The following is a 24,641-nucleotide window of genomic DNA, read 5'->3' as shown; positions in this document are numbered from 1 at the left end:
TGAATGTTTTTAATTTTAGGAAGAAATCTAACACATCCATTGAGAATATTTTGATCCTAGAGGTTTTTTTCGTGGAAATTGTTAAAGTCGTTGGTTTTGAAATACATACTAAATAGGAATTGATAGTAAAATACCAGACGCCTCCTCTAATTTATAATAAAAATTATTAGTTTAAAAAAAGTAAATACGAAAATTAATGTATACTTTTGAAGTACTTCGAAAAACTTTGAGACATTGATGTAAAAAACTAGAGTACCAGGTGACACAATGACACAATACTATGTTTGATATTGAAACAATTATGTTTTTTGGTCAATTATCACTTTTGAATTTCAAATCAAAAATTATATATGTACTGAATTTTTATCAGCATTATGATTTTTATTTAATCCATATTCAAGATTAATAATGTGAGATTTCAGTTTCCTGATTCTGCCATCTATTTTTAACTTTATTTCAACTACTGTGTTCCATTACTTTTTGCACAAAACCATGTTGTTTCAAATATAACAAAGGCCTTAATTATATTTAGATACAACTCAAATGTTACAGCAACACTTTTGAAAAACTCTTTATTATGAGTGGCATGGTACTTTTTTGTTTGTTTTGTCACACAGTGATGTTTGAACAGAGCCTTGTACATACATTAAATTTATTATATGTATTACTATTAAAATTATTATTTGCACTGTGTACAATTTATGCACACATAAGAGTTGACAAAAGTTAAATGCGGTATTACCTAAATATGAAAATAGCTTAAGGTTATTTTTTAGAGTTTTTGCATTTATGAAACAATATTTTTATATTTGTTGACTAAAAAATAGTAAAGCGGTTTGAAAGCAGAAGGGACTACTGCTTCTTTAATTATTAAACTGGTTCATTCCATAATTCAGGATTATAGCTACAGTGTTGTTCCAGGTTCGCTTGAAATGACAAAATTATCTTGCTTATTTTTCATTTTGAATGTTTTTGTTTGAAAAATGTTAGAGGAATTTTGTATTCTTTTTCGTTGATGATAAATTTTAAGTTGAATAGTTGAGTAAACTTTATCTCCTTCATGCGCATATAAAAATTTTAATTATTTATTCAAATTACGGCAACTTTTGCTACGACTCTGATGAAATTTTTTTAAAATGAATGACTATGTTCTTCTTATCACAATTCATTAAAATCATCATAAGAACAAAAAATAATATTACCTATATTTTAATTCACTCACACAAATATAGTAAAATTCAGAATTTTTTTTTATATTTTAGTATCATTATTATGTATAATACTCACTAAATAACTATATCTACTTAGTTCCTCTTTGCTTCGTAACCGCAAAGAAAATTACAGTACATTTAAACAAGACAGATACCACAAATCATTAAATTGTAAACTCTCTCTATAGGTGCTAATAACATTTTCATCTGTGGTTTGAATTTTTACGTGATAATTTTTTTCTACTTTTCAGATTAACAAAAGCAAATAAATTTATGGTGTTTTTTTCGATAATGGTATGAGATACTTTTATGTGTCTAAATATAATATATACAACACATGTTAAACGTGAAAAATTCGTTGTGCGGGGTGGCGATTCACTAAAAATACACGTCCGTCTGAAATTTATTGTACTACATAAGTACTACATATATTCAGAACAAGCAACTTGTATATTTTCCTGTTTCTAACTTCACTAGTACATGGGTATTTTTTTTACTTAGTTCATCTTACACGTTTTTCTTTTTTAATCAAAGATTTTGGCGTTGCAAAAATTAAAAAAATTATGATTAAATAAAAATGTATTCCAAGAATTTTTTGTCAAATATTTTAGATTACAATGCGCAAAATTTATTCACAAAATACTTAGAGTTCCATTTTTATATATTATTAACAGCCTTACTTGATGGTTTTATAAAAATTTTTCACCGAGAACCAAGTTCGACGAAAGATATCACATTACTGAGAGAAAAACGGATGCTGATAGCAGTTGGTAAGGAGAATTGTTATATCTCCTACACATGAATAAATGAATGTTACAGGATACAAAAGCACAAAAGCTCATGTTTTATGTAGGATTTTCTCAGTTTCCACGCATCTCCATTTAAAGTAAATGAGCTTTCTCTCAAACTTTTATCACTTTACTCTCTGTTTTTCTCTGTTATCAGTGCACAAGAGCACAAAGTTTACGAACATTAATTTACTTTTGTTACCGTGGATAAATCTGACATCATCATTGTGATGTAATAAAATACGATTTGGGACGAAAACGCCATCGTTAGACCGAATTTTTGCATTTCTGATGATTTGAACGCAGCTGATACTTTTTATAATGCTTTTCGGACTATTTTAAAAATGGAAAGTTGTTTTTTCAGAAAGAAGGTTAACTGCAAACTATTCATTTTTCAAATTACCTACATAGATGAATTTTAAACAGTAAATAAACTAATTTATAATATTTTAAAATAAAATGTTACATTTTCAATTTATTTAATGTTTTCATTTTAAGTATAAATGAATCACCGATTAAGATAATTATGTAAAAATCCAATGAAACTAATTGATTTTGAACATCAAAAATATAAATTATTGCTGATTTTCCTCAATTTTTATTACTAAATTTTTTGTTATGTGCATCATAAAGCTATGGTTTATAGACAAGCGTTAATATCATATTACAAGCTCTAAAATACAATTTATAATATACCTTTTCCATGCTCTTCAACATATGACATAAAAAACACAGAACGTAGGTATCCATTAAACAAAGAACGTTTTATGAGCTCTAATTCTTTATAAATAGAAGGGTGGTCCGACAAATCAGTCATCATTTGGACATCTTCGTTGAAGTACTACTTATTAGCAAAATAGCAAAAAGTTTCTTAAAACATATGGAACCAAAAAATATTATTCATCAAAAAAAATTAACATGTTTTTCTTAAAATTTTAGATATTTATCATGAAACTATTTCAAAGTTAAGAAATGACAGTGAAAGGTATGTTTTTAATTGATTATGTTTTCGTTATTTTGAATCGAATAAAATAAAAATTTAACCGACAAATCATAAAAGAGGAGAGTATTGATCTAAATGAAAACATGGATACCGATGGAAGAAAAAGAGTCGTAGCGAAAAAAGTTTTCCATGAATATTGTGACTCTAGCACAATACATGGTTTGAAATACTTGGGAACAAGACCATTACACGAAAAGTAAGTATTGTTTCATTCAAAGAGCGAAATATCAATCAATTTCTCAAATTGAGTAGAATCTGGTGGATTGCAGTTTTTTGTGTATCATTTGCTGTTTGCGGTTTCCAGATAAGAACTATTTGGAATAAATGGGATCAGAATCCAGTCATTGTTAGTTTTAATGAAAATCTTGTCACAATATCAGAGGTGAGCATTACTTTTATGTGTTAAATACTGTATTTTTTATATTATGCATAAAAAATATTGTTAGATAAATTTTCCTGCTGTTACTATTTGTCATCAAATTCGAGCAAAGAAAAGTATTTTTAATTATAGTGAAATATATCAGGATGTTATGATGAAAGGCTTGTCATACACTGAGAAAAAATTTTCTCGTGGAGATATGCAGCTATTCGAACTTATTGCACAAACATGTATCAAATATGGAGATCAAAATAAAATGCGAATGCTTGTCAAAAAATTTGTGGATAAAGTGCCCCAATTAAATCCAATGTCCATGGAAGAAGTGGCTCCAAAAATGAATGAAACTTTGATATTTTGTGCAAGTGTTCTCGAAGAGAGACAATGGGCATGCGATAGAGGGTTTGGAAAAATATTCACTGAAGAAGGTCTTTGCTATACCTTTAATTTGTTAAACAAAACAGAAATATTACGAAAAGAAGTGTTAGTTCTTTTAAGTTTTCGGCTGATACAATAATCGAAAATTTTTTGGACCTCCTTCCGTATTTTTAAAGAGTACTTCTTCCCTAATATTTTAGAGGTCTCATAAAATCCAAAACATTTTCAATTATAGTATCGGTTTATACCAAAATCTCTTTTCAACAGGCAATTTTATATTTTAGAGAATTCAATTATGATGAAAACTTTCCACCAACAGCTGCAAATTGGTCCTTTGAAATGGATTCGATAAAACCAGAGAATCCAAATTTTGTATTCACCAATCCTTTTTATCCATTTCGTGTCTTTACAACTGGACAACAGTTGATTGTTTATTTGGCATCTAATGTCGCAGATGACTTTGACTCGTATTGTCCTGGTTATGGCGGAACATTTCGTGTTTATTTGCATGCACCAAATGAGTTGCCATGGTATTCTCATCAATATCATGACATCAACATCAAAACATACACAACACTTTCAGTTGAGCCCCATGTGGTAATGGCAACAGAACGAATGAGAACATCTTATGGTCCAGAAAGAAGAAAGTGCTATTTTGATGGGGAAAAACGGTTAAAATATTTTAAACACTACACCAAGCGAAATTGCGAACTTGAGTGCCTAATAAACATTACGCAAGCTATTTGTAATTGTAGTCGCTTTAATTTTCCACGAGACTTGGGCGTTAACATTTGTGGTCTACGAGACTATGAGTGCATGACACGCACTGCTACATTTTACTTGAATGTCGAGAGTGCCTCAGCAACTTTAAATGTGACAAAGGCATATCAAGGTCGATTCAAGTGCAACTGTTGGGCTTCTTGTCGCTCTGTTCGATATACAGCTGAAAAGCGCGAAGAAAAACTATTTCATAATCAACACAAGCATGTCCAAGTAAAAAAAACTGGTGAAAACGGCAGTGTGAAAATCACCGAAGTAAATTATGAGATGACAAAGCTCTATGTAACTTTCAAGGACTCGGAGTTTTTTGCCTTGAAACGATCTGAGTTGTATGGACTGACAGATTTTGTCGCCAATTGTGGAGGATTACTAGGCCTTTTTATGGGAGTCAGTTTGTTGAGTTTAGTGGAAATAATATATTTTCTTACAGTTCGGTTTTTTATGGGTATCTTTAATAGACATAAAAAGATAAAAAACTCAGAAACAGACTAAGAAATGGAAAACTATTGAATAAAATTTAAGATGTCCTAACATATGTGCCATATAAAAAATATAATAATCACGAATTAAGGTTGCTATTGGTTTTAATATAATTCGCTAATTTGGTTAATTTAATCATTATATTTTTTTGTTTGATGCGCAAAATTAGGAGTAAGGGAAAACTTTCGACCGAGAAACAAAAGAAAAAAAAATAATGGGTAATTGTTCCTAACTGAGATCACTTGTACATATGTCATCATCTATATTTCTGTGAGAATACAGCACGTGAGTATTTATGTTTCTGTTTAGATACCTCCATATGTATATATAAAACAGAAACAATAATGAATATAACTAATTGTGTGACATGCAACAAGTATCAATTATATTTACTTTATCGAGGAACAAGGAAAAACGAGGACGAAACAAACATTCTCTCTTTTTATAAATATAACTGATATCGAGACTTGACAATTTACTCTTTTGAGAGAAACTCAACAGGACAGATGCTTTTACAGTTAATATTCGTCGACTTCAACATTTAAAAAAATATTATCTGATATAAAAGCACAACATGACCAGTCGAAGGTATTATTATAATTTAAATGTTTTAATAAATTTTCTATCGAAAAACCTTATGCAAAATACAGCTATCGAAGTGTCCTTCAAATGGAATACGGAAAAGTAAATGTGCCTCAAACAGTAGATAAACGAAACATTTTCAATGAATTTTGTGACGCAAGTACAATACATGGATTAAAATATTTAGGAACGCGACCACTATATGAAAAGTAAGAAACTAATTTTACTTGTTGAGAAATAAATTTTTTTTTTTTGATTTTTAGGCTTTTATGGATTATATTCTTTATGATATCTTTGACGGTGTGTGGTTATCAAATTAAAGCTACTTGGAATAAATGGGATAACAATCCAGTTATTGTAACATTCAATGAAAATTTTGTTTCGATAGCCGAGGTATTTTAAAATTTTCCATACAATGAAATTAATTAAATACTTTTTTTAACTTTAAAATAATTTGTACAGATTCCTTTTCCAGCAGTAACAATATGCAAACAAATAAAAGTTCAACGATCTTACCTTGACTACGATCAACTTTATACAATAGTTCTGCGAGATGGTTTAAAGGTATTGGAAAATAATTTTTCAAACCATGATATTAACGCATTTGAGTTGATGGCACAAACTTGTATAAAAGATGGCAGTCGAAAAAATATGTTACAAATTATTGATGAGTTTGCAAATCGTCAAACGTTTCTGAACACAAGCCTCTTTGAGGATCTTTCGCCAGACTTTGAGAGTTCTTTTTTGCAATGTGGTGGAATGGATGCTCCTAACCATTGGAAATGCAAAGATGTACTGAGCAAAATTTTAACTGAAGATGGAGTATGCTACACTTTTAATTTGTTGCCAAAAGACGAATTGCTAAGAAAAGATACGTAAGTCAATAAGAACATTTCCAATCCATGCAATTTATTATACCTAATTATGAAATATGTTTCTTTAAGTGCATTACGAATTGTTGACAGAACGGAAATAATTAAACCCAACTGGTCATTAGAACTGAACAAGCCAACGGATTCAGATGATTATGAATATGGATTAACATTTTGCAAAGATCCATTACGAGCATATACAGTTGGTCACAAACTTTCAATTAAAGTTGCGTCGAAAGCCAGCGATGTCTCTCAATACTGTCAAGGCACTGGAGAACGTTTCAAGGTTTTCCTTCATAATCCATTCGAAATCCCTTCCAATCAACATCAAACATCATACGACCTGGATATTAGTCAAATACTAACGCTATCAGTAAGACCGCGTGTTGTGCTTGCCTCTGATAATATCAAAACTAGCTACACCGCAAAAGAGCGCCGATGTTTCTTCAATGCTGAGAAAAGGCTACGTTACTTTCGCGTCTACTCAAAACGCAATTGTGAAATTGAATGTTTGGCAAATATTACGATGACAATGTGTGGCTGTACGCCTTTTTGGCTTCCTCAAGACAAAAACTCGAAACATCGCGTATGTGGTTTGAAAAACTACAAATGCATGACGACGGAAAGTTATGTTTATTTGAATTTAGAGATAGCGGATGCGTCTTTTGGAAGCCCAGTCGATACAAAACCTCAATTCGGATGCAATTGCATGGCAGCATGTAAAACAATCATGTACGAAGCAGACATAAGAGCTATTAAGCTGGTGGAAAATTATTCAAATGCTTTTTCGATTGAGAAGGTGGATAAAAATGGTTCCGACCCCGAAACCGATGCAAACGTAGATGAGACACAATTTTCAAAGCTTGTAGTTCAATTCAAAGAGGCGGAATTTGTTGCAATGAAACGTACAGAATTATATGGTTTTACAGATTTTATTGCAAACTGTGGTGGTATCTTGGGACTCTTTATGGGAGTTAGTATATTAAGCTTTGTTGAGCTAATTTATTTCATCTGCATTCGATGCATAACGTCAACAAAATGCGCGAGACACAACTAATACCGAGCATTATAGAGTTGCATTTGATGTCAATTTGCTTACCCATTTACATATATAAAAAAGTGTGAAATAAATGAAATTATATGTTTGTAAATAGTTTATTTTTAATTAAAAAATCTTATATGGTAGGAGCAGGTAATTTTAAGCGACACATAATCACAAGAATCGGAACTACACAAGATGCACTTAAAACCGCACTGCAAATATTGGCCACTCGTAGCCAGGTCATATCAGAACTAATTTTAGCATTGACTTTCTCTATAATTTGAATTTTTTGATGTATCTCCGTTATGTTTTGTTGTATTAGCCATGGTCTTATGTCACAGTTTTCGGAAGAATCGAGGTTGGACTTTAAATATTTTGGCGTCGGAATGTTTTCAGGTACAGTAAAAAGTTTTTTGATCTGATTAGTCACCGCCGAAAATCCAACGTCACTTGAGCTCGTTTCAAATAAACTACTATTATCAAATTCCGTACTTTCGTTTAACGATGAAAATTCATTCACAGTTGAAGTCTCTATATTTTTAGCATGTTGTAGCGGAAATGCACTACAATGAATAAAAGTCACCATCAAAAAAAATATTTTGTACATCACCGTACACTTCGACATTAATTATTATTTTAGTAAGACTTGTATTATTTCTTTTATCACCCTTTTCGTCTTGTTTTTATCCAAAAGCTAAGATTTAACAATAGTTTGCATCAAAAAACAAAACGTTATTGAAAATCCTTACGTTTGAACCAGACTTTCCTTTGCTATATCTAATGAAACAATGACACTTGAATGAGAGAATTAAAATTAAAATTACCACAATTTTCTTTTTTTAATGCCAATTTGTACATACATATTAGCATGTCAATAAACACAAACAGCCTTTTTTATTTGCCCATTCAATAATAGGAATGTATGTTTATTGTTAACAAACCATAACCGCACCTTAGTATTCCCTTGATAGAAAAACTCGATTAAATTTATTTTTTTTTTGCCTCTGCAAACATTTTCTATTACTTAACGAGACTTCATTAATGAACATATTTTTTTCAGAATTTTTACCTCATTACTATACAACATCAATCAAATATGTAGTAAGAATTAATAAAATAATACTGCGATATTTTTTTTCAACTTTCTTTAATTAGTAAATACAACGACTTCACAGTTTTTTTTTAATTTTTCATTGCCTGATCAGTATTTTTTTCTCTAAAAATTATATAGCTTAAGTATTAAAAATTTATCAGTAACTTTTTATTTAAAATTATTGGAATATACCAAAATATTTATTATAAATCCTGTGAATTAAATTTAAAAGAACAATTATTTTTTTTTATTATAAAGTTTTTTCCATTTGAACTACAAAATACTAAGCAAGTAGAAAATGTAGTAACATTTGTTTTAAGTAAAATCCTGAGTAAAATATTAAAAATAGTTTCGGTGGCAATGTTTATTTTTTTTAAGTTCAATATTTATCGTCATTTAGAATACGTCATTTTTTTAATCAAACATAATATTATTAAAATGCATATTTCCTACATTTTTTAAAATATAAATTCAAATAATACTAGTTAACTTTAGTTGCATGAAAATGATCAATTATTATATTCCATAATTGTTTAATTAATTTTGGAAAACTTCCTGGAAATTGACTCTACCTCCAAGCTCTAACATTTAACATTTCAGGATCGACAGGAGCAAAAAAGTGCGCTTGAAATATTTGATTTTTTCGAGGAAGAACAGGCACTAAACTTGCAGACCCTATATTTCTTCCATCTGCATTGCTTTCTAAATTTCCTGTTGGAAACAGGTGAATCAGCTACGCTGTTATATAATATTCACGCCGTTTTTGACACTTTTCTCGAGCAACATAACATAATGCCATTGCCAACAAAATAAATATTAATATTGCCATTCCAATGCTCGCCCATACGATTTCTTCGTTAATGCCAGCGTATGATTGTCCTACGAACGTGAAATGTATGGTAAAAACATTCCTTATTTTTTCTTATTATTTTTTAATTACCGTTTCCATAGTTGCTTGAGTATCCAACTTTTCCGGCTACTCTTCCTCCGACTGGCATTTTTCTATATTTTATTTAATTTCTTCAAACAGTGCTTTTAGATAGAAAAAAATTATTTAAATATTAAAACATATATAATCAAAATTCATATATTATCTACATATTTTTTTCTCTATTTATTTGGATTTGCTTGTCGAGAACTAGGAGTTGCATAATACTATTCAAGCTTATTTTGTAATCTGGTATCGACACATCTACTGCATACAGTATTTTACAGTAGAAAAGGTTTTTTGAGTCTTCTTCACATAAATCTTATCATGTTTTGAATCTTACTGAAAGCCACATTGTATGTGTTTATGTATCTTTAAAATTTTAGAACAAATAAAATAATTTAAACTATTTTTAAATAATAATTTCTGAAGAGTTTTTTTTTATATAAGTTCTAAATTACATTATAATTTTGTTACACATTTTTTGTGTGTAGTAATTTTAAAAGATATAGAATAACGATAATGTTAAATGGTAAAATGTTCGTTTGACCTCAAAACAACGTCACAAAGTCGCATCTCCTTTTTGACTATTCACATTTTAGTGTCTATATTGTTTTGCGTAACGTTTATTGCTACATACTGTCTATATACATATCACAGATATGTTATTCAGAAAGTACTTTTTCATTTGTTTTATTGATAATGTGCCTAAAATAAAACTTCAATACAGAAACCTACCAATTAATTAAAAACTTTTGCGAGCATAATCCTAAATTAGTTTTTTAATATGTATAATAATTTATCCAACGTTCAAGAAATTAGGTTCTTGTAAAGTCTTTCCAATATTTTCTTCCCAGAAAAATTTGTCTTGATTTCTTGTCTATAATTCTTACTTTTTGTATAATGCACTTTTTTCTATTTCTAAAGTGGTTGTCCCGAATAATGCACAAAATAGAATGATAGGGTGTTACTACCAGACAACTGTAAAGCCACATTTCTGCACATGTATAAGAATATGAGAGTATTTAGAGCGCCTTTGTATAGAATCAGAGAGATCATATGGAAACGTATCAAGTAATTTTCCAGACTCTCGCAGCATACTTTATCTTTGTATACATATATAATGTAGAATACTACTACTCTACATAAAGTTCATTCGAAAAAGTAAGAGAGTAAATTTGTTCATTCTTAACGTACTATGTTTTCAAACTTATGTCCCTCGATATATTCGAATAATGTGTTTGTAAATACATAAATGAATACAGCAAAAAAGGTTGTTCCAACTTTCATCGAAAGTTGATTTTGAACGAAATTTAATAAAGTTCCGCCACAATTTAATATTAATTTATTAATATTGAACAAAAATTATCTGCAAGTAAAATAAAGAAAAGTCATTCGTTGACCAATTTTTATTGAAATAATTGAAAATATATGTATGTTTCCCAAAAATTAATGTATATTAATTGAGTGGTCGGATATTTTGGAATTTATTTGCCACCATTTCGAGATGGTTTCGGTACTTTCCCGGCATCCAATCCAAATTTATTCATTTCCACAGCTAGAGACATCAAGTAATCATAGCATTCGGTCCTAGGGAAAATGCAAAACAAATTTAACGGGCTTTCAATATTTAGTATTTTAGAGTATTGATCGACTTACTGAGTTTTCGCTTTTTGCCATGTATCACCCCAAACATAAATTCCATGACGTCGCACTAATACAGCACTAGTTCCGGGATAGTCATTCATTGCTTTGTTCAGTGATTCTTCCAAATCAGACTCAAAACAAGTATTTTCAATGATAGGTACAACTAGTTCTTCGTCATAGCGTAAATTACGACCAAGCTCGTAATCATAAATGCCCTTGATCATTTCCAAATGAGTACATCGAAATTCTTTACCCGGCCACAAAAGGGTTGCGAGTACTGCTGCTGGCGAGTGCGTGTGAATTACACTTCCCGCATTTCGTTGCCGATAAGCCAGCATGAATAATGGAGTACATTGGCTTTTGCTAAGCTTTTTGTATTCTGGTGGTTTTTGGATATCCTCTCCATCCATATTTGTGATCTATTTTTGTACAAAATAATCTTTTATTTAATGTTTTATTTATCTAAAGCAAACTTACAAACAAATCTTCAGGAATAATGCGTTCTTTTTGAACTCCCGATGCTGCGATGTAGATCTCATCACTGAATTATTCACACATATAAAGAAAAATATTTTGTGATTTGAGTTATGACTAAAATCTTAACACTTCTTACTCCAGTTTTATTGAAATACCACCACCTGTCCCTGTAACCCATCCCAAATTATAAAATTGTTTGCATAATTCAGGAATTAGCTTCCGTGGATGCTCCTTTAAAAGAACCTTAAAATCTTATTTTCATACTCACATTAATCATAGAACTCTTAAAATATTTACCTCGGAGTAATCCTGGTACATTGATAACATTTCACTCATTTGATCGGATGATTTCAACTTTTTGTTCGTCCCACAACTACCTTCCTCGACAACTGTACTTTTGCAACTAACATTTCCTCTGTTTTCCTCTGACATTGTTAAGCACAAGAGATCAACAATGCGTGTTTGTAGAATATAGCAAGGAAATAGACTGAAAAAATTAATTAGGATACCTCGTATCAAGATGAAGATAGGAAAAAGATGTATGAAACGGAACAATGTAAGTAGAAAGAATACTTGAAATATTAACAAGTGTGAAAGGGAAACGAAGTACTTGTCTTGAAAGCTTTCTATCAAACATGAAGAGTATTTCTCGTTGGACGAATAACACGATAATCAATATTATTTATCACCAAGACAAGTTTTGAGCAATCTATAATACTTGATTATTACAATTTTGCTTTGTGTGCATTTTTGATTTATGACAGATTTTTGATACAGCAACGTGAACTATTTTTTTACTTTTAGCAGCTTCATTTTGTTTTTGATTAAAACAATTTTATATTAAATAACTATTCACAGATAAGGGAGATGTATACTCACATGTTTTCTTTAAACAGCTGATATTAAATAATAAATATTGTGTATTAAGTATTTATTTACTTCACAATGTTTGACACTCCAAATATATGCAGAGCCACATTATTTAAATAAAAACTGTTAGGTATTCATGCAATCCTAAATTTATTTTTTTCGTAAGAAGGTATTTGATATCCGGTCTGTTTTATATTTATAATAATAAATTGTTACTTTTATATTATTTCGTGTGAGAAACCAATTTTCTTATGGTATCATGTTATAATCAAATGCATCATATAAAACATCTCTCATGCGTTTGTTGTAAGCTAAAATTGTATCGGCACTCGTTTCTTCCTCAGACATCTTTGAAACATCTTCACCATCCGCAATCTTTTCAGCAGCCTTCTCTAAATCCGGTGCTTCTTCAGATTTGGCCACAAAAATAGGTAAAAGCTATGTAAATAAACACTAGTTGTAGGTTGCGTATTTGCAATAATAAATATATGTAAATTTTTACCATTACGGCCATCATAACACCAAACATTCCAAAACGTTGCATGTGTTCTTTGAATACAGACTTTGGAAATACAACATCAGGATTTGATCCAAGTCTAGAAAAAAATTTAGAAATAAATATTTGAAATTCATAAAAGTATAAAAACAGACTTATTAATTAGACAGTTGAGAATTTCATAATATAAATCCAATAAATGTTGAAAGTGTTGTCTACGAAAGACACTTGAAGTACAAGTAAAAAAGAAGTAGCATAGATCTGTGACTGGAGATGCATAGCGAATAATTTGAAAGTCCAACAAAAATGCTTCCACAGGTTTATTATCCTAAAAAAAAATAAACGGTTAACAAATTTAAAAGTTCATGACCAATCACACATATTGCGTAGAATAAAATAACCAATCATATTCTTCGCAACTGACAATTGATATGTTCTGTATTATTTGTTTTATGATGTTTTTATCCAAGTAAAAATTAAAAAAAATGTTTTTAAAATGAGCACAACAGTCAGCAAGACACACGTATCAGAAGAAGTAAGAAGTTCATATCCAATGGTTACGAGATTAATTGAAGAAGTGCGAAAACGACCGCAATTATGGAACCCCAACCATTACCTACATCATACTCGGCCACTAATCGGAGACAACTGGGAAGAAATCGCGAATGTTATTGGAAATCCAAGCAAATTATTCACCAATTCCCGATTGCTTTCTATGAGTAATGCAAGTCTCACTCCGTCAAATCTGGTCAAAACAAAATGGAAAGGACTAAGAGACAATTTTCGTAAAGAGGTGAAAAAGTGTCTGCGCTTGGGTAATGCTTATATACCATGGATACACTTCAGAGCTTGCAGTTTTTTGTGGAGTGTTTTAGATACAAGTCAACTAGAAGCAACACCAGAACAAATCGAAGAACTTAAAAAGCAGTATGGCGGTGACCAAGTTGTTGATTTGGATGGCTTTGAGCAAACAAACTATCATCTTAGTTCAAGAGTGACTAATGACAATGATGATTCAATGGACTTTCATGATTATATTTTTGCAGATGAGGTTCCAGTTAAAGAACTACTCAAACAGGAACAGGCTAGCCAATTGCAGGCTGGTTACGACCCACATTTACTTGAAGAGGGAGAAATTGTGTCTGCCGATCCGAATGACGAGGAGGACATACAAATAATTGAACCTATAATCGAACAAGTAGAAGTTCCTGATGATGACGAAGATGTCAATGAAAACCTTAGCAGAACAAGGGAGCCTCCTCCTCTCAGATTACCATCACTCAAAATAACAGAACCTCGTACAATAAAGAAAGCACCGTTAAAAAAAATTGTACCACTTCGAATTTTAAAGAAAGTACCTACGTTGCCAAAACTCACACCTATTATAAAAACTAAAATAACCGAAACATCAACAAAAGAAAGTGAACAACAGATAGTGACGCATACATCAAGTACGACACCACAGAAAAATGACTCTGACTTACATTTCTTGAAAAGTATTTATCCTTATTTAAAGCAAATTAACTCAAAACGAAAATTGCACATTAAGGGGAAAATAAGACAAATGCTTCTGGATGAGATGAAACAGAATAGCTCTCGAAAAGAAAACATAAGTGAAAACTCGACTGTAATGAAAGTTGTGAGCAATGGAAAGGTTATCGTAAAGGAGGAAACAGAACTGAATATTTAGAGGTGTTTTTAACATTCCACATGGGTTGTGACAAAAATGATCTCTAGAAGATAGTATCAGAGATCTTCAAATGTGTGATCAAATCGTGAAAAATAACTTATGTATTACTAATTAACTTTACAAATAAAATCAGGTTATTTAACAAACAAATAAAAACTCTTACCTTATGCTTAAAAAGAATATTGTTGGTCCAAAAATCTCCATGACAAACGATTGCATAGGGTTCAGCCACTTTGTTACCCACAACTTTCTCTAAATTTTCTATGTATGATGTTGTCAAAAGATTCTTAACTTTTTCGTAAATTCTTGCATCTTTTTCTGCATCTAATGTGTTGAGAGCTCTTTGACTCAAACCCGCCATATAGTCGTTCATCGTTTTATTATCACGACGAGCTAACCAAATATCTTCCATTTCCCTACATTTTTTATAAGCAGGATCCGATTTTCTTTGATCATTGATAGCAAATGATACGGCATGGAATTTAGCCAAAGTTTCAATTGCCTTCAACGCATGTTCGTAAGACATTTCTTGACACCGATCGTACATTTCATATCCGTCCAATTTTAAATCCTGCATAAAAATCGCTTCAGTAAAATTTTCAGAAATGCATTGATACGAAAATGGAGCATGACAAAATCCTTCTGATGAAATGTCTATCCCTTTTTCTTGTTGAAATTGTTTAAACAAAGGTAAAAGCTCTTCATAAGCAGTTATCTCACGAAGGAAACATGGACGTGCAAAAAATTGTTCTCGACGCTGTGGATGCATTGGTGGCATTTTCACTATAAGTCTCAACTCTTTGTCGAGAGACGGTACAGATCTCTTAACTAGAACACGATATATTATACCAATGTAGTTGTCTCCTTTGGATGATCCAGGCGTAATTTGTAGAGAATATTCCTTCAATCTAAACGTTTCTTTTAGAATTTTGTTCAACGCCATTTGTGCTTGTTCAGTTGGAAGGTCAACTACGTTCGAATTCGAGTTTTCATCCATATTTAATATTTTTATTTTAATTAACTCTGCAAAGCTTAAAAAGAAAATATTTTTGAACAAAATTTGTAAAAAAAAATAAACGAAAAATTAGAACGAATGATAAGGTTGAAAGTAGTTATCTCTTGAAATATACACATTGACAACTTTAAAAATAATCAGTATGTTCATAATTAATTCTTCTTCTTTATTTTTGTTTGTTTATAATTTTGTAATAGTAAAAAATTATTTACTGACATGAATTTACCTTGCCCAACAATTTTCTATAACAAAACACACGATATTATTTATGCAAAAATTTTAAATAATTCAAAATCGTAAGCTTTTCGAGCAAAAGTATGTTTGTCCAAGACAATAGTTCAGCTAAAACTGCTTTGGGAAAAATACAAAAAAAAGTAAATGAACAGCATTCAATTAAATGTTTGTCTGTTCTAAATATTTGTTTAAACTAAATATAATGTACATATGACTAATTTATTTTAAAAGAAACTTAGATTGAAGAAATAAATTTATCAACAATTTATGGCAGTTAAATCAATTTAAAATTATTTAAAGCAATACTAAATTTAATCTGTCGTTTGATAATTACATACCTTATTTGATGCCATTGGTCAATTAAAGAGCGAAAGGTAATTTAATTCAATTTAAAATAAAGTACTTAAATTCGAGCTTCTACTAATTCTTAATAAATTTAACCTTTTATTACTTATTTATATTTTTTATTCATACTTCTCCTTATGAACATCATTAAATAAGTTAATTAAATAATAATTGATATACATAACTCAACTTCGAGTTCGGATTGAATTTTTGTATCTTAAATTAAATTTTTATTTATTTATATTTATTTGAGACCAATCATGATTAAACTTACAACTCAGTAAAAAATTATGATGTGAAAAACTCTTCTTATTTTTTATTGTTCGTTTATAAATTAACATTATTTCAATAAAAACATGTTGGTTTTTCATATTTTTTCCAATATTTAGTTTTGTTTCACTCATCCAAAGTGTAATTTTAAAAATCTTTAGTTCAAAACACAAATTTAAACGAATTTACTTTGATTTAAAAAAAAAATATTTTTAAAACTATCTATTTATTGTTATTTTTCATTTATGGTGGTCAGTAAGGAAATAAGGACAATAAAAATGTATTTCGTCATTGTATCTATTTATGAAAGTAAATATTGTTATTTGCATTAATTATGAATATGTATTTTACATTATATGGACTTGCACCATTTTTATAACTTTATACTAGCTACTTCAAAGAATATAATTTATTTAGTATATTTGGTGCATTTACTATTGTTATTCTAGGTAATATTATTAAATAGTATTTCAAAAGAGCTCGAAAGTATCATAAGATTTTCGGGAGGGGCATTAAAAAGTTTATACCTAGTTAGAGTTGTTTTAAATAAAACATATGATTTTTTAGCAGAACCTTTTGTTGTATTAAAAATGTTTTTGTTGTAAAATGGATGTTTTGATTCTTTTTAAAAATTTTGTTCCCCATCGTCATCGTGCTCTTCCTCTTCATCTTGTTCGTCCAATAACGGACTACTGTCATTAATACCGCCAAATGGAATAGGTAGAGTACAGGCACCAGCTGGCGTTGTGGGTGCCGACTTACTAATCCATCCTCTAGTACCTAATCTACCACGACTTAAAATACAATTCGATGTCATGGAGTTGCGCAGTAGCTTTTTGCTAGTATTTTGATTAAAATTATTTTGTGGTTGATAATGGTTATTGCTACTTCTACTACTACTACTGTAAGTATCAACTATGCAACTTTGGTGTGAATTTTTGGAAATTGGCAAATATAAATCACGTTTCGTTTTTGTCGTCGAGTTTTGATTTTGAACATGGTACATTTTTCGTTTTGTGCTACAATTACTAGTATTAGGCGTTATCGTGCTATTTTGTAGTCTTATATTACTCAGTGTAAATGTACTGCTAGATGTGTTGTTAATTGGTAATTTATTGCCAGGAGCAGCAAAAGATAATGCCATCTCTCCTTCAGTCAAAGTATCAAAAAATGCGTTATCAGCTTCCGATTGTATTTGTCGGATTTGCTCTAAAATTTCACGGACTTCAAAAGTTGGACTAGTTGGCCTGGGAGGCGATGCGGGACTACCTAAATTTGCCAGACTTGAAACAGAGGAATCCGTATTTGAATAATTACGATGAACTTTAGGATAATCATTAATTTGACTCTCTTTGCTTTCGAAACTAAGTAATTGTTGATCCTTTTGAATATGTTGTACTTTCATAATATTACGGTAGTGATTGAGATTGTGCTGCAACAACAACTCGTAATCTTCAGATCCATTCTCATCGAGAATTTCGTCCTCTTCAATGCAATCTATGTTGGCCATTGATCCGTTGTTTAGGCTGTCATCTCTTTGATTATTATTACAAATACTTGTACTATGCCCACTATTGACTACAATATCTAAAGTATCACCAGCCAGGTTATTTACAATTCCTTCGTCCATCTCATCACCGTTTCCATCAACATCATTTTGACTTAAAGTATTATGTACAGAGTTAGAATTGTTTGAATAAATACTGATTGGGCAATTATTGAAATCCATACTATCTGACTCAGAGATTTGTCCCGGTACAGTAGAAGTAAGTCGTACAGCAGATTGTAGTTGCGAGTCAGGCACTGAGCACGGTCGATAAATAACAGTGCTGTTTCCTACTTGGCCGTTATCATTCAGTATCATAGAGCACGCTTGTTGGGATGTTGAGCGCTGCATGGCATAATTGTGCAAAGAAAATGATAGGTCCGGACTCGTGGCTCTACTATACGGTGGAGGCACTAGAGTGTTTGCTTCATTTACGCTACGTATAAAACTAGAACTGAGACTATCAACGGTAGAAGCTGCTGATAAAGAGCCCACAGGACGTACAATGTAGTTCCGGAAATACTGCACCATTAGGTAGTTGGTTCCTCCTTTATCCCCACCAGTATAGCTGAATACAAGTGGATATAAGTCTGGTTTCGACGTTACCTATGGAAAAATAAGGGCATTGGTGTATTTGTAGAAAAACATTTAAAAAATTTGATTTTTTTTACACATTGAACAGAAAAAAAATCAAAAGTTGCTACTTCAAATGACGTGGTTGGCGAAGTTTCAAGAAATTATATTACATTGTACACTCATTGTCTTTTGAAACGAAATACTACGAAAACTCAAAATTTTATTTGTCGACAAGGTTAGCCCAAGGACCTTAGAAGTATGAAACATACCTCCATATATGGTGGCGGAGGAGCGTGGTGAAATGAATTACATCGACTGTATTGTGGTGGTGCATAGCAGGAACCTGTCGAGTCGCCCTCTGATTGATAGTTTGGCCGAGAGTTTCCCCATCCGCATAATTGACGCCGTTTTTTCCATAGTGAACACAAGCATAGCAGTGCTAAAACAATCGCTAGGACGAAGCACCTGAAAGATTAAATTCTCGTGAATGTGTTCAAAGTATTTTACTAATAGCTGCTTAGTAATATAAACTTGTAATTTAATAAGAATTACATATAATAAATTACCTGTTATAAATTTAAATATTACTCACCAAAAATACCAATGATTAATGAAAAATAAATTTAAAACATGATCTGTTGTTGGTGGTGTTGGCCGCTGAACAATAGGCGAGAGTTGATAACAGCAACCTTGGGTACAACATTCCTTGGGTGGGATGCATTTGTGTCCTCCTTCACAATACCTTGCTTGTACCTTGATAGTTAATAATGATGTTTCATGTTTTTTATTCATTTAGATGTAAACGATAGGACAAGATGGTCATAAAAAGAAAAACAAGAGGAAAGTTCATTTAACACACATTTATCACATGTGGGTATATCTGTTTTAAATAGGAATTCATTTGAAATAATAAGTGATACAAAAAATAGCTGAGGAAGATTTTTCAGCAGATTAAAAAAGTGATGATATGCTAGGATGTTCCAAATGAAACTCAATAGTTTTGTCCAATTCTCCATCGAAGAATTAAATTAGATTAAACTTTTCTAATAATTTTTAGGTACCTACTTAATTCAACTCTTAAATATTTTATAAAATAAAATTTTTCTATATTTTTGTATTTAAAATCATCAAATTCTTTGTTTGTTATTCTGGTTCTTTTTTTAAATTTTGTTTGTCTGAGAAACATGTCAAATATTGTTTTTAGAAGAAATCAAAAATCACAGTTTAGTTATTTTTCAACCAGAATATTAATTTTTTTTGTCTGTTTGTTTTCGAATATTTTAAGTAAAACTATTCTATTAGTTTCGTTTGAATCAACAAAAATATGTATAATTAATAATGAAAAAAAAACACAAAAGATCGCATTTCATTTAGGAGCTGGTACAGGTAATAATGGTGCTAGGTACACTCATAAGAATCATAAACCTGTACCTGGGAAAACTTAAGCTTATTTGATTTTTGATTCTTCAAATTTATCATTTTATATGTATATATTTTTTCCCTGAGTAAAATACATATTCAGCATTTATTGATTATGGCAATCTACCTGCATGGACAAAAAACGGTTATATGGTCTGTTTATAATTTATTTCTTCTGGAAATTTGGTTAGAATGTGACAAAAAATAAACACTAGATGCACACGAAAAAAATATTTCAAAACCTATAGTTAATAAGTTAATAGACCCAGATAACCCTGAACATTTTTTTGCACCTTTGATATTTTTTTACAATCTTTAGAAAAAGTAAAAAAACATGATATTTAAATGATACTCATATAAAAATATGTGTATGAATAGGTAATAAAAATAAAATGAAAAATCTAAAATTGGGACTTAATACACTACAGTAGTATACGTGTTTTCCATCAATGGCTCATGCAAAGCTGCTGGAATCGTATTAACAGTTGGTAGCATTATATTTTTTTTAATTCACTGTGTCACTTTATGAAGTATTTTGTTATTGTAATTATTATTAATTTTTTTATGCATTATTAAATTACTAATTCACTTTAATGTTTTTTTTTTTACTTAACGTAACGAATAAATTTCATGATTATTCATATATTTTTGTTTGTTACACTATTTTAAAATATGCACTAAAATAGTCTTAATTTTTTAAATTTCTTATTTATAAATTATTATAGTTACGTATAAAACTAAGTTTAAGGTATGATTGATAAAAAATAATAAAACTATTCCGAACAACGGAAGAGATTTCAAAATTAAAGGTCTCCTCATGAAAGAACAATAAATAAATTATATTTTTAGATAAATCTCCTATAAGTAGTGTGCATATGAAAATAAGATTAGTATTTGAATGCAATTACATTTACAAGACACAGAATAAGGACATTATTTCTAAACGTTAAACCCTTACATTAGAAAATGGCTCAGCTGAACAACAATACTTTAATAAAACAGTTAAACACAAGAATTTTAGAATAAAAAGAAAAAAATCACATTGCTTCTTTATGCTTAAACGTTTGTTATAGTCGTTTGACACAGTTTGTTATTTGATACTACATATTTGTTCCAATTTTAACAACATCAAAGGCTTCATGTAGTTAAGTTAAATGAAAAATAAAATGAAAATTTTGACAAAAAAATACTTTGGTTTATATTTATTTAATTTGCAATTTTTAATTTGCTATCAGTAAATTTTTGTTTTGAAATGTATTTTCAATAGCAACTTTATATCTTATTAAAGATGTTTTTTGGATTCATTTAAAATCACATAATATTTATTTAAGATACGTTTCATTATTTTTATTCGTATATATAAATTACTTTGTCTTACATTAATTTCAAAATAAACATTCCTACCAACAAGAAAATGATTTTTAAAAGAGCCTTGTTCAAACACAAAAAAATTACAAACACCCGTACACACGTACCTTTATTATGAGAATTGTGCAAAAAATGAATTGAAAATATCCACCACTATGAACCATGTTCTTGCCTCTGTGTCACTATTTTTAAGTTAGTTTTCACATTACCTAACATTGTTTTAGCTTCAAAATGAGATTGAAAATATATTAAACATATTTTTTTTCTCTCAAATATGTCGTCATTTGAGCAAAATTAATGATTTGTATTAAATTTGATGAATTTGCACTGCAAATTGATACAGACTGTGTATATAAAGCTAAATCCTAATTTAACTTTAGTGTAACTCATAATCAAATTGATTTGTTTTCACTTTTATTTCTTTTTTACACCTTTTCTACATTCTGCACTACTTTATTGATTTGAAAATGTAATATTTTTCATATTCTTTAATGATATATTTATTTTCACAAGTTTTACAAAAACTTTATATTTTAATATTGACAAGAGTTTAGTCGTTTGTTTTTTCATATAGACTAGAAAATTTTAGGCCTAAAATGAGTATCCTTCAGTATTCATGATGTGTGGAGTTTATGTACATACACTGTACTTCCTGTCTTTGAATCGTATATCCGATATTGGGAGCGCATGCTTATTATATGAATAAGGGAGAGGAATGAACTTCACTGAATTTTCGCATTTTCCGTTTCTGTATTGTGTTCATTTATTGTTTACACTAGCATTCATTCAACCGAACTTCCAAGTGCTGTGGAAATTAAATGTTTTTAATATATTTATAATGTATTGAATACTTATAGGTAATAATTTTCTGTTTTTTTATATTATTTTTTAGTTTCAATTTTTTTTTTTGATGTAATTTTTTTTTAAATTTAATATTTATGTTTAAATTTTTTGATGTTTTTGAATATATTTATTAATTTTTTTCCATTTTAAAGAATTAATTTCGTTTTTTACGTAAAATTATCGGCTTTTAAATTATTTATTTCTCTGAAATCACAGGGTATTTTCTTTTCAAAAGTACCATTTTAATTAACCAAGATTTTAATCAAAAGTTTTAGGAATCAACATAATTCAACTCTAGCTGAAAAAAAATGATTGCAAAACAATATTTTACAACGACTCCGATACTAAATGGAAAACGGAACAAAATATTGTACGTTGTCATGATATCAGATTTTTTTAAAGTTCATGTTCTTTCAAAAATAAGATAAATTTAACCATGAAATCGTTAAGTGTGTCGTTTCTTTTTATTTTAATTTCTTTTCAATGTTATTCAGTTGAGGCCTGGGACAATGAAGAACTAGAAATATTTGATTTAGTTGAGGAAATCGGAGTTACATTGTCGTTTTATAAAGTCCTAGGAGTAGAACAGGTAAACATATTAAATCACTTAAAGTCAACATTAATCTGGACATTTTTTTTATATTTAGAGTGCTAGTCTTTCTGAAATTAAACGTGCTTTTAGAAACTTGTCAATCGTGTTACATCCCGATAAAAACAAGGCAGAAGATGCGAATATTCAATTTAGAAATCTTGTGTCCGTCTATGACGTACTTAAAGACACGTCAAAACGTGAGAAATACGATAAAGTTCTTCGTGATGGCTTACCTAACTGGAAGTCGGCCCTCTATTACTACCGTAGAATGCGAAAAATGAGCATAACTGAGGCTGCCGCAATTTTCTTTGTCATAATAACTGTTGCTCAGTATCTTTTTGCTTGGGCTGCTTACATTGAAAAAAAATACACAGCAGAGCAGGTGTTCGGAAGCCGACTGAAAAAGATGCAAAAGAAAAACAAAACAAATATGGGAATAGACGCCATAATTAATGAAATACCTAAGCCAAGTGTTGTTGTAAGTATTTTATAGTTCCGAAATTTGCAGATTTCCTATTTTTTTTAATTTTATAGAATACTCTTCCTTTCCAAATACCTATTGGTTTATACAACTTAGTTGTGCATGGACCAAGTAGCATAAAAAAAATGTTCAAAGAAGCAGCAGAAAAACGTAAGCGCGAAATGGAGAGGCAAAAGCAGGAAAAAGAAGAACAAGAAAGACTTGCGAAGCTAGAAGAGGAACGTGTTAAAGCAAAAGAAGAAATGAAGCTTCGCAAACGAAAAGCCGCTCAAAATGTCCCACACAAGAGTGATGAAGAACTTGCATCATATTCTGTATCTGCCGTTAAGGATGGAGTATCCGATGATGATAGTCTTCGACGCACATCAAAAATAATATCAGGAGGGTTATGGACAGATGATGATCTTGTGGAATTAGTGCGGCTTGTAAAAAAATATCCCGGAGGTACGACAAATCGCTGGGAAGTTATCGCAGAAATGATGAACCGATCAGTGTATGATGTCACTCATATGGCTGCAAAATTGAAGGACACGGCCTATAAAGTACCCGGTCAAGCCGAAAGCCCGGCAGAACAAATTCTGCAAGAGGGCAATAAAAACAAAATTAAAACCAGAAAAGCTACAGAAATCACACAGGCTGAAAGTGTATGGACACAAGAACAACAAAAGGCCTTAGAAGCAGCTATAATTAAATATCCCAAAACCGTTGTCGGAGACCGATGGCAAAAAATTTCCAGTAGTGTCCCCGATAAAACAAAAGAAGAGTGTCTTGCTCGGTACAAATACTTGGTCGAGTTTTTGAAGAAACAAAAGCAAGTGAATGAAATGCAGGATGAAAAACCTCCAGAAGAATTGAAAGCATGTCCTGCACCTGAAAATTTATTAGCAAATAATGAGAATGTTGGTAGTAAATCTGAGAAAAAATCAAAGAGCAAACGAGGAAAACAAAAAGAGGATGAAGGCTTTGAAATAGTTGAAGCAGAAGAAGAGGTGGAACCTATTAAACAACAACGAACCACCGGAGGTAAGGCAAAAAATCAACGTAAGGCCCGAAAGAAGGACTTTGAAATTAGCTACGAAGACTACGAAGAATCTGAGAGTGACAGTGATATTTAAATGCACTAAAGCTAGTAAATAGAAAGCCTTTTAAAGTGAATAAATTCCACGGTTGACCAATTTCTGTTTTATTTTAATATTGCTTTTTTTTTAACCAAGCATAAAAAATCACTATTTATGGGAC

General features: G+C 30.4%; 7 protein-coding genes across 9 annotated transcripts; 4 read left to right on the top strand and 3 right to left on the bottom strand.

Moving 5' to 3' along the window:
• Window positions 1–3,085: 3,085 nt before the first annotated feature.
• LOC134835342 (pickpocket protein 28-like) lies at window positions 3,086–5,028 on the top strand. Its single transcript, XM_063850218.1, has 2 exons — window positions 3,086–3,198; window positions 4,041–5,028. Exons 1-2 carry the CDS (start codon window positions 3,086–3,088, stop codon window positions 5,026–5,028), a joined length of 1,101 nt encoding a protein of 366 aa, XP_063706288.1.
• Window positions 5,029–6,249: 1,221 nt separating this feature from the next.
• Window positions 6,250–7,528, top strand: LOC134835341 (pickpocket protein 28-like). Its single transcript, XM_063850217.1, has 2 exons — window positions 6,250–6,473; window positions 6,543–7,528. Exons 1-2 carry the CDS (start codon window positions 6,250–6,252, stop codon window positions 7,525–7,527), a joined length of 1,209 nt encoding a protein of 402 aa, XP_063706287.1. The 3' UTR covers window position 7,528.
• A 3,380-nt stretch (window positions 7,529–10,908) lies between these two features.
• Window positions 10,909–12,663, bottom strand: LOC134833213 (probable methylthioribulose-1-phosphate dehydratase). Of its 3 annotated transcripts, none has more exons than XM_063847452.1 (6): window positions 12,537–12,663; window positions 11,955–12,144; window positions 11,794–11,900; window positions 11,658–11,721; window positions 11,193–11,599; window positions 10,909–11,123 (listed from the first exon to the last, which is right to left on the bottom strand). In XM_063847452.1, exons 2-6 carry the CDS (start codon window positions 12,087–12,089, stop codon window positions 11,021–11,023), a joined length of 816 nt encoding a protein of 271 aa, XP_063703522.1. In that variant the 5' UTR covers window positions 12,090–12,144; window positions 12,537–12,663; the 3' UTR covers window positions 10,909–11,020. The 3 variants fall into 3 exon arrangements, with proteins under 3 accessions (XP_063703522.1, XP_063703523.1, XP_063703524.1); XM_063847453.1 differs by lacking the exon at window positions 12,537–12,663 and adding an exon at window positions 12,387–12,513; XM_063847454.1 differs by having other exon boundaries at window positions 10,910–11,123; window positions 11,794–11,888.
• A 109-nt stretch (window positions 12,664–12,772) lies between these two features.
• LOC134833210 (uncharacterized) lies at window positions 12,773–16,016 on the bottom strand. Its single transcript, XM_063847450.1, has 5 exons — window positions 15,955–16,016; window positions 14,877–15,744; window positions 13,179–13,351; window positions 13,030–13,123; window positions 12,773–12,965 (listed from the first exon to the last, which is right to left on the bottom strand). The coding sequence occupies exons 2-5, from the start codon at window positions 15,708–15,710 to the stop codon at window positions 12,777–12,779; spliced, it is 1,290 nt and encodes a 429-aa protein (XP_063703520.1). The 5' UTR covers window positions 15,711–15,744; window positions 15,955–16,016; the 3' UTR covers window positions 12,773–12,776.
• LOC134833211 (uncharacterized) lies at window positions 13,463–14,863 on the top strand. Its single transcript, XM_063847451.1, has one exon. It carries the CDS (start codon window positions 13,520–13,522, stop codon window positions 14,711–14,713), a length of 1,194 nt encoding a protein of 397 aa, XP_063703521.1. The 5' UTR covers window positions 13,463–13,519; the 3' UTR covers window positions 14,714–14,863.
• An 815-nt stretch (window positions 16,017–16,831) lies between the features above and the next one.
• Window positions 16,832–20,625, bottom strand: LOC134835340 (uncharacterized). The gene is made up of 4 exons (XM_063850215.1): window positions 20,545–20,625; window positions 19,292–19,452; window positions 18,969–19,164; window positions 16,832–18,729 (listed from the first exon to the last, which is right to left on the bottom strand). Exons 1-4 carry the CDS (start codon window positions 20,611–20,613, stop codon window positions 17,203–17,205), a joined length of 1,953 nt encoding a protein of 650 aa, XP_063706285.1. The 5' UTR covers window positions 20,614–20,625; the 3' UTR covers window positions 16,832–17,202.
• Window positions 20,626–22,725: 2,100 nt separating this feature from the next.
• On the top strand, window positions 22,726–24,635 carry LOC134833821 (uncharacterized protein F54F2.9). Its single transcript, XM_063848277.1, has 3 exons — window positions 22,726–22,918; window positions 22,977–23,399; window positions 23,456–24,635. The coding sequence occupies exons 1-3, from the start codon at window positions 22,766–22,768 to the stop codon at window positions 24,515–24,517; spliced, it is 1,638 nt and encodes a 545-aa protein (XP_063704347.1). The 5' UTR covers window positions 22,726–22,765; the 3' UTR covers window positions 24,518–24,635.
• The last annotated feature ends 6 nt before the right edge of the window (window positions 24,636–24,641 follow it).

This window comes from Culicoides brevitarsis, chromosome 3 (genome assembly GCF_036172545.1).
Source record: "Culicoides brevitarsis isolate CSIRO-B50_1 chromosome 3, AGI_CSIRO_Cbre_v1, whole genome shotgun sequence".
NCBI classification, from domain to species: Eukaryota; Metazoa; Arthropoda; class Insecta; order Diptera; family Ceratopogonidae; genus Culicoides; species Culicoides brevitarsis.
Note: the sequence above shows the minus strand (reverse complement) of the source record. Positions and strands in the feature narration are given on the sequence as shown.

Bases quoted from the DNA above. Each gene is read 5' to 3' on its own strand.
- LOC134835342 (XM_063850218.1), top strand. From the start codon at position 3,086: ATGGATACCGATGGAAGAAAAAGAGTCGTAGCGAAAAAAGTTTTCCAT. The intron at 3,199-4,040 runs GTAAGTATTGTT...TTTATATTTTAG, and splicing joins ACAAGACCATTACACGAAAA to AGAATTCAATTATGATGAAA.
- LOC134835341 (XM_063850217.1), top strand. From the start codon at position 6,250: ATGTTACAAATTATTGATGAGTTTGCAAATCGTCAAACGTTTCTGAAC. The intron at 6,474-6,542 runs GTAAGTCAATAA...TGTTTCTTTAAG, and splicing joins GAATTGCTAAGAAAAGATAC to TGCATTACGAATTGTTGACA.
- LOC134833213 (XM_063847452.1), bottom strand. From the start codon at position 12,089: ATGTCAGAGGAAAACAGAGGAAATGTTAGTTGCAAAAGTACAGTTGTC. The intron at 11,722-11,793 runs GTAAGAAGTGTT...TGAATAATTCAG, and splicing joins GGTATTTCAATAAAACTGGA to TGATGAGATCTACATCGCAG. The intron at 11,600-11,657 runs GTAAGTTTGCTT...GTACAAAAATAG, and splicing joins TTATTCCTGAAGATTTGTTT to ATCACAAATATGGATGGAGA.
- LOC134833211 (XM_063847451.1), top strand. From the start codon at position 13,520: ATGAGCACAACAGTCAGCAAGACACACGTATCAGAAGAAGTAAGAAGT.
- LOC134833210 (XM_063847450.1), bottom strand. From the start codon at position 15,710: ATGGATGAAAACTCGAATTCGAACGTAGTTGACCTTCCAACTGAACAA. The intron at 13,352-14,876 runs GTAAGAGTTTTT...ATTTTTTTTTAG, and splicing joins ATATTCTTTTTAAGCATAAG to GATAATAAACCTGTGGAAGC. The intron at 12,966-13,029 runs GTAAAAATTTAC...TTATTTACATAG, and splicing joins GTGTTATGATGGCCGTAATG to CTTTTACCTATTTTTGTGGC.
- LOC134835340 (XM_063850215.1), bottom strand. From the start codon at position 20,613: ATGCTACCAACTGTTAATACGATTCCAGCAGCTTTGCATGAGCCATTG. The intron at 19,453-20,544 runs GTAGTGTATTAA...TTAACTATCAAG, and splicing joins TGGAAAACACGTATACTACT to GTACAAGCAAGGTATTGTGA. The intron at 18,730-18,968 runs GTATGTTTCATA...ATTTTTCCATAG, and splicing joins CTCCGCCACCATATATGGAG to GTAACGTCGAAACCAGACTT.
- LOC134833821 (XM_063848277.1), top strand. From the start codon at position 22,766: ATGAAATCGTTAAGTGTGTCGTTTCTTTTTATTTTAATTTCTTTTCAA. The intron at 22,919-22,976 runs GTAAACATATTA...TTTTATATTTAG, and splicing joins AAGTCCTAGGAGTAGAACAG to AGTGCTAGTCTTTCTGAAAT. The intron at 23,400-23,455 runs GTAAGTATTTTA...TTAATTTTATAG, and splicing joins TACCTAAGCCAAGTGTTGTT to AATACTCTTCCTTTCCAAAT.